The following is a 7,500-nucleotide window of genomic DNA, read 5'->3' as shown; positions in this document are numbered from 1 at the left end:
TCATGAATTATTAGAAACTACCTTATCAGATTCATATTTTACCTGATCCTCAGTTTCTAGCCCTAAACTCATAATGGTGAGAAATAGATTATTTTCAATTTAATAATTTTCTATTGAATGGGACATTATTTTACATCGATAAACAACAAGTAACGGAAGAAAGAAATTATTTAGCACCTCCTTCCAATACTCATTGAAAGTGCGTTGCTGTGTCAGAAGAAGGATAGCTATACTGATTCGGTATACTCTAAAGACGCCCTCGGTACAATATTGACGATCTCACAAAGATTTTTTTCAGTGAATTTCCATTTACTGATCCAATCTTTTACGGAATCGATCCCCTTTTGACTGTACAAGAATATGTGGAGCTCAGCATGTCTGGAAGCACAGGAGAACGTTCTTTTGCTGATATTATTACCAGTATTCGCTACTGGGTCATTCATAGCATTACTATACCTTCCCTATTCATTGCGGGTTGGTTATTCGTCAGCACTGGTTTAGCTTACGATGTGTTTGGAAGCCCTCGGCCAAACGAGTATTTCACAGAAAACCGACAAGGAATTCCATTAATCACCGGCCGTTTTGATTCTTTGGAACAACTCGATGAATTTAGTAGATCTTTTTAGGAGGCTTCAATGACCATAGATCGAACCTATCCAATTTTTACAGTGCGATGGTTGACTGTTCACGGCCTAGCTGTACCTACCGTTTCTTTTTTGGGGTCAATATCAGCAATGCAGTTCATACAACGATAAACCTAATCCGAATTATAGAGCTACGACACAATCAAACCCAAACGAACAAAATGTTGAATTGAATCGTACCAGCCTCTACTGGGGGTTATTACTCATTTTTGTACTTGCTGTTTTATTTTCCAATTATTTCTTCAATTAAGAAAAGGAGAGAGAACTAAAATAATAGACTAATCGTTCTAGGTATTCTTTCTCTTACCCCATTCGGAAGGATCTCATCTCATAATTATCCATGACTGTTTATGTCTCTAGCATGACCACTTGATGAAATGTGGAGGGAAGTGGGGTAAATGGCCGATACTACTGGAAGAATTCCTCTTTGGATAATAGGTACTGTAGCTGGTATTCTTGTGATCGGTTTAGTAGGTGTTTTCTTTTATGGTTCATATTCCGGATTGGGTTCATCCCTGTAGTAATCGGATGAATTGAGTTGTAGACATGAAAGCGTAAGAACTCAACGGATTCCCTTCTTTGTTTGTCTGATTTGAGGGAGAAGGTCCCGTTGAGTTCTTAATAATTAGAATATTTTTTTTTTATAAGTTCATTGAAGAAGTTCTATTTACTCAACAGATTTTCCCCTCCTCTTTTATTTGTCCACCACTTTTTATTTATAGTATACGTAATTATTATAAGATAAGAATAAATAAAATACGTAATAACTATAAAAAAACGTTCTGATACGTCTGTAAAAAATAGAAACTAACACTAGGAATGTTTGACGAACAGTATCAAGAATCATTATTATTTCGACACAAGAAAAGGATTTTTCACACCCCTTTCTTGTGTCGAAGACTAGGAAGACGAATAACCCCTCCCAGAAATATTTGTTCCCTTCAATTATCCGTTCTATTTTGCGTTTACTTTTGTATAGGATCTAGCCGAAGTCCATTGTATTAGACTCAAATGCATTTTATCACATTTTAATCTGCCAATAGCAACATAATAACATCACCCCAAATTTTTATAAAAAAACAAAAACAAAGAAAGAAGGGGTCAAGTCAAATAGTCTTCTTCACAATCTACATACTGTGGCTAGGAATGTGGTACAAGGAATTCCCGGCATCTCGTAGAAAAAGAGTATAAACAAACAAAAGGCTTTTTAGAATTTTATTTTTTATCATAGATAATCATAATTACTAAAAAAAATTTGGTTCTTTTTACAAACTTGAGGTCGATAAATCCGCGAGTCTAGAAATTCATTTCGGACAATTGAACCTTCTCGAACTGTTTCTTTTTAAGAACCAAAAATATTTGTGCCAAAATAACAGATGCTAAGAAGAACAAAAGGCCTTGTACACGTAATGGATCTTGAAGTACTATTTCTGCATCTCCCTGACCAAATCCGCCCACATTAGGATTACTTGTCAACGGCTGCTCAAATTTGATAGATTCGCCTTCTGAAACAAGAAGTTCTGGCCCCGGAGGGATAATATCAACCACTTGACGTCCATCCGATGCATCCGCTATGGTTATTTCGTATCCCCCCTTTTCTTTTCGTAGGATTTTGCTTACTATACCGGATGCTGTAGCATTATAAACTGTATTGTTACTCTTGCTCCCGTCAGGATAAATCTGGCCCCTTCCCCTGTTTCCGCCTACGTATATAGGATATTTTAAGAAGTGAATGTCTTTCTTAGTAGCGGGGTCCGGGGAAAGAATAGGAAACGTGATTTCACTATATTTCTGACCAGGAACAGGGCCTATGACAAGAATATTTTTTTGATTTGGGCGGTAGCTCTGAAAAGACAGATTGCCCATCTTTTCTTTTATCTCGGGGGAAATACGATCGGGAGGGGCTAATTCAAAACCCTCTGGTAAAATAAGAACAGCCCCCACATTTAAAGCCCCTTTTTTACCATTAGCAAGAACTTGTTTCAGTTGCATATCATAAGGAATTCGAACAACTGCTTCAAATACAGTATCGGGAAGTACCGTTTGCGGAACCTCAATATCCACTGGTTTATTAGCTAAATGGCAATTGGCGCATACAATACGTCCAGTCGCTTCTCGTGGATTTTCATAGCCCTTCTGTGCAAAAATGGGATATGCATTTGAAATGGATGCACGAGTTATGATATATATCATGAGCGATACGGAAATAGATCGAGTAATCTGTTCCTTTATCCAAGAAAAATTATTTCTAGTTTGCATGGTCCAACCATTGATCCCGAAAATTTATACAATAAATTGGGGTAGGTCACTAATGGAGTTTCCTATCCACGATTCTGTTATTTACTGGAATAATTTGACTGGATTAATATATAGGATGAATCTCCGGGATGGGTAGAAAGATAAAGAGTGAGTACGATTTTCAATGCTTTGCTTATGTACAACTGCAAAGTAAGAAACATTCTAATTGGATTAGGTAGATAATTTTTCAGTCATTCATTGAATGATAAATCACTACAAGTGACGGAGATACGCGATTTAAATAACGGAAAATCCAATATTTGAAAATTGTATCTAGAATGACTGGAAAAGTGGAAACAAGGCCAGATATAATTTGCTCATTATGAACAAATCCAAAATCCTTGTAGACAAAGCCAATCATCAGTTCCCAACCATGGGGCGAATGAAATCCGATACATAAATCAGTTAATAAAAGAAGAGAAAAAGCTTTTATTGTGTCACTTAAGTTATATAGGAATTCCTGAACCCAAGAGTTAAGAATAACAAGTTCTTTATTACCCAAAAGAGAATAACCACTTAGAATAATGAAACAGATTATATTTGTCGAGAAGTGCAAAATCGTATGAATACGACCCTCGTTGTGTATCTTGATTAATTGGATTGTTTCTTTGTGAATTCCTATACGAAGGTTTTGTAGATGTGTCTCCGAGTATTCCTTAATCATTTCCTCTAAGAAGAGGAGTTCCTCTAATTCTATGAATTTTTCTAGAATACTCTTTTCTTCAATATCATTCAAAAAAGGTTCGGATTGCCTAGTATTCCACCAATTAGTAACCCAGGATTCCATACTTTTTTGAAATGAGAGAGAAATCCACCAGGGCAAAAATACTATAGATGCAAGATATAAAAGAGGAGTGAATGCTTTCTTTTTTTCCATTTTTTCATCTCTGAATTGTTAATGAACCTATCTCATTCGTCGACTCTATGTAATCTAATATTTCTCTCCCGCATCAGTTCTATTACAAGTTATCGAACCTATGAATTTAGAAAAAAATACAGAAATAGACGAAAAATTGGAATGGATAAATAATCAAAAAAGAATGTTTACCTATATCTCAATTGGTCAAATTCGAAGCACATATCTCCTTTCGATGAATGCCCAGAAAAATTGAAATAATGAATAATATTATTCAGATTTTGAGACGAAAGAACTCCTTTTCTATCATTATATAAAAATCTCTAATATTTCGAAAAAATTGAACTTACTCTGAGTAGTCAGGGATAGAATAATTGAGGGAAATTTCTGAAGAATATTGTGAAAAATGAGTGACAAAAAACGACATAAATTTGCTAATTATCATTATAAGAGATTCAATTTTTTGGTCATTAAGGAGCACAAAAAGTATAAAAATAAGCTTCGAAAAAATTACAAGATATGATCTCTAAAGTCTCAATTCCAACAAGTTAAAAGGGGTGGAATTTCCTTATTTCTAAATGGTTGATTATGAGATATTTCGATTTGTTTCTTATTTTTTTATTGAATTGAGTTATGTATATTTCGATACATCTAAATCGATACATCTAAAAGATCCCCAAAATAGTTTTTTTTATACTTGTTCCATATATGTCTGCTTTGACTCGAATGAATGTTCTGAAGAAACCTCAATTAAGTTATGTTATGGAAAAAGAGCATTCTTGCGTTTTTGCCCTCCTGCTGAGAAAGCATTCCGGCTCATTTCTTAAAATACTTCAATTGGTACACGCAAGAAATAGGCCAATTCAGCAGCTTTTTGTTCCATTTCCCGTGGAGTAAAATTCTCATCAGTACGAGTCAATGGAATGGCTCCCTGGCCTCTGATATCCATATAAAGGACACGACGAGCATAAATACCTTCTTTCACTTCTATTCTGACAGACTGAATATCTTTTATAAGAAATTGTAGGAAGACCCGACGATTTTTTCCAGGAAATCCCCAACGAAAGATACACACTATTCCGTCTTTTCTATCAAATCGATCATAACCACTACCTACATTCCACGAAATTGTGCACCATAAATAGGAGCTAATAAAAAGACCCGCGATTCCGTAGAAAGACATCACAATTCCTTGTGGAAAAAAAACTATTTCCTGAGACGGAAATAAAGATATCAAATTTCTACCAAGATAACTCGAGGTTCCAACCAACAAGAATCCTAATGAACCTAAAAAAAGGATAACAGCCCAGCAGAAATTACTTGTTTTTCGAGCCCCCGTTATAGGTTCTATCCATATATGTTCTGATCGACAACTCATACTTGATCCAGTTGATTTTTTTTGGAATTGAGAGAATACCCCAAATGAATTTGACTTTAGTCCTTTTTTTTTCCGAAGTAACTCGCATCAACTAGCACTAGTTTGATGTGATCCTTTAGGAGTAATTCATTAAATTCGTTAGATCTAAACTAATAACATACCCTTCGTACGATCTCACTAAAGATAGCCAAATAGATATAGATAGACCAACTTTACAGTTCAGCTATCCGTCAATTCGGGTCTATTTGAAAATAGCTAGAATCCATTGATCCCTATAGCATTTTCTGGAGACATAAGAGTTTTTCGGCGGAAGCCGCTTATACCATATTTTGCTAAATAGATATCTGTGTTATGATACAAGCGTCAGTTTTGAAAAAAAAAAATAGATGAGATTTTGTGCCATCGGCTCTAAACAATCTTGTTTTTTTGAACATGAAGAAATAAAGAAGCCATTGCGATTGCTGGAAATACTAGGCCTACTAAAGGCACCAAAACAGAGGGAAAGTTAAGAGTTGTCATAGAATGGCTACCTCGATTTACTATTTGTACCTGTTATTATTATTTATATTTTATATTTATAATATAAAGATATCTTATTATATATAAAGATATCTTATTATAATTTGATAATTCTAAATTGGAATTATTATTATTACTTAATAGCTATTAAGTATAAATATAAGTATCTATCTAAGTGAGTATATAATGTAGTTTTTGATCTTTCTACATGAAAGATTTGAAAGGATATGGATGAGATATTCTTTTCTTCATTTTTTGCTCTTGTCTTCGAATTTCATTTACTAAGCAAAAAGTTTCTTAAAAATTAATTAGATTCTATTTATATTTATAATTATATTGAATATATTGAAGGGTTTGTTAGAATCCCATCCATCAGGGATTCTTAGTCAAAATAGGATTATCGTAAGATATAAAAAAAGAAAAAATTCTATATTTTATAGATTTTCATTATATATGACGAGAAGAGTATATTTTTTTGATTTGCCTAATTTCACGAAAATAAGAATTTCATCTTTTATCTTGTTAATAGAGGCTTCTTGATCAATAATCAGGAATATAGAAAAGGGGCGGATTTTCTGTGACTTTTGATTCTTTATATAATTAGATCTTATGCCAACAAAGAAAACCCCATTCGTCTAATTTTAACTTGGATTCCGATAAACTAATTACTTGTTTGCTCAAAATAATTGAACTTAATGTTCTAATTTTGATTCAAAGGAAAGAAAGTGTGTAGTTGAAATAACTCACTTAGAACGCTTTTTAAAGGATTACGTGGTACGATTAGATCGAATAAGCCTTTCTGGAATAAATACTCGGCCGCTTGTGAACCCTCGGGTACTGTTTTATTCAATGTTTGTTCAATTACTCTTTTACCCGCAAAGGCAATGTAGGCATTGGGTTCGGCAATAATGATATCCCCCAACATACCAAAACTAGCTGTCACCCCACCGGTAGTAGGAGATGTAAGAATTGGTACATAGAATAACTTTTTATTTGATTGATAATCATATAAAGCAGAAGATATTTTAGCCATTTGCATCAAGCTCAAACTTCCTTCTTGCATGCGTGCCCCTCCGGAAGCACACACTATAATAAGAGGTAGAAATTCTTTAGTAGCGTATTCAATCAAACGGGTAATTTTCTCCCCGACTACGGATCCCATACTACCTCCCATAAACTGAAAATCCATAACCCCAATTGCTACGGTAATACCGTTTAGTTGCCCTCTGCCTGTTTGAACAGCCTCGGTTAATCCTGTATTTCTTTGATAAGAATCGATACGATTTTTATAAGGCTCCTCCTCCGAATGAAATTCAATGGGATCCAGAGAGACCATGTCTTCATCCATAGGCTCCCAAGTGCCCGGATCGATCAAAAGTTCGATTCTATCTAAACTACTCATTTTCAAATGATATCCACATTGTTCACAAAGATTCATCTTTGATTTAAAAAATTTCTTATAATTTAATCCATAACAATTTTCGCATTGAACCCACAAATGCCGGTATTGTTGAGTTACACGCATATGAGTAGAACTTTCTGGTATAGTTTCATCATCCGTTGTGATATCCTCGTCTTGACTAATATTTTCACTTTCACTACAAATGGAACTAGAAATGTAATTGTCATTACTGTAATTGTCATTACTGGAATTATCATTACTGTAATTGTCATTACTGGAATTATCGTTACTGGAATTGTCATTACTGGAATTGTCATTACTGGAATTGTCATTACTGGAATTATCGTTACTGGAATTGTAATTAACACTTAGAATGTAATTATCAATACAGATTTCGGACTGA

The 7,500-nt window shown here is 34.3% G+C and overlaps 9 protein-coding genes across 9 annotated transcripts in view, besides 1 other annotated feature; 4 read left to right on the top strand and 5 right to left on the bottom strand. All coding sequences in view use genetic code 11, as the record gives it.

Moving 5' to 3' along the window:
* Positions 1 to 7,500: part of a sequence feature (large single copy (LSC)) that runs on past both edges of the window.
* Positions 375 to 626, top strand: psbE (cytochrome b559 component alpha subunit). Its single transcript has one exon. The coding sequence runs from the start codon at positions 375 to 377 to the stop codon at positions 624 to 626; it is 252 nt and encodes an 83-aa protein (YP_010495182.1).
* psbF (cytochrome b559 beta subunit) lies at positions 636 to 755 on the top strand. Its single transcript has one exon. It carries the CDS (start codon positions 636 to 638, stop codon positions 753 to 755), a length of 120 nt encoding a protein of 39 aa, YP_010495181.1.
* On the top strand, positions 778 to 894 carry psbL (photosystem II protein L). Its single transcript is given in 1 exon segment — positions 778 to 894. A coding segment is annotated over 1 exon segment (117 nt).
* Positions 1,043 to 1,165, top strand: psbJ (photosystem II protein J). Its single transcript has one exon. The coding sequence runs from the start codon at positions 1,043 to 1,045 to the stop codon at positions 1,163 to 1,165; it is 123 nt and encodes a 40-aa protein (YP_010495179.1).
* Positions 1,941 to 2,903, bottom strand: petA (cytochrome f). Its single transcript has one exon. The coding sequence runs from the start codon at positions 2,901 to 2,903 to the stop codon at positions 1,941 to 1,943; it is 963 nt and encodes a 320-aa protein (YP_010495178.1).
* Positions 3,130 to 3,819, bottom strand: cemA (chloroplast envelope membrane protein). Its single transcript has one exon. The coding sequence runs from the start codon at positions 3,817 to 3,819 to the stop codon at positions 3,130 to 3,132; it is 690 nt and encodes a 229-aa protein (YP_010495177.1).
* ycf4 (photosystem I assembly protein Ycf4) lies at positions 4,622 to 5,176 on the bottom strand. The gene has a single exon. The coding sequence runs from the start codon at positions 5,174 to 5,176 to the stop codon at positions 4,622 to 4,624; it is 555 nt and encodes a 184-aa protein (YP_010495176.1).
* On the bottom strand, positions 5,585 to 5,695 carry psaI (photosystem I reaction center subunit VIII). Its single transcript has one exon. The coding sequence runs from the start codon at positions 5,693 to 5,695 to the stop codon at positions 5,585 to 5,587; it is 111 nt and encodes a 36-aa protein (YP_010495175.1).
* Positions 6,396 to 7,500, bottom strand: part of accD (acetyl-coenzyme A carboxylase carboxyl transferasesubunit beta) — a 1,641-nt gene continuing 536 nt past the window's right edge. The window contains exon 1 of the mRNA in view: positions 6,396 to 7,500. This exon is cut by the window's right edge and continues 536 nt beyond it. Within this exon, the coding sequence (YP_010495174.1) occupies positions 6,396 to 7,500 (1,105 nt within the window).

Source organism: Lactuca saligna, chloroplast (genome assembly GCF_052625555.1).
Source record: "Lactuca saligna chloroplast, complete genome".
NCBI classification, from domain to species: domain Eukaryota; kingdom Viridiplantae; phylum Streptophyta; class Magnoliopsida; order Asterales; family Asteraceae; genus Lactuca; species Lactuca saligna.
The sequence above is the reverse complement of the archived record's forward strand: the minus strand, read 5'-3'. Positions and strand labels throughout refer to the sequence as shown.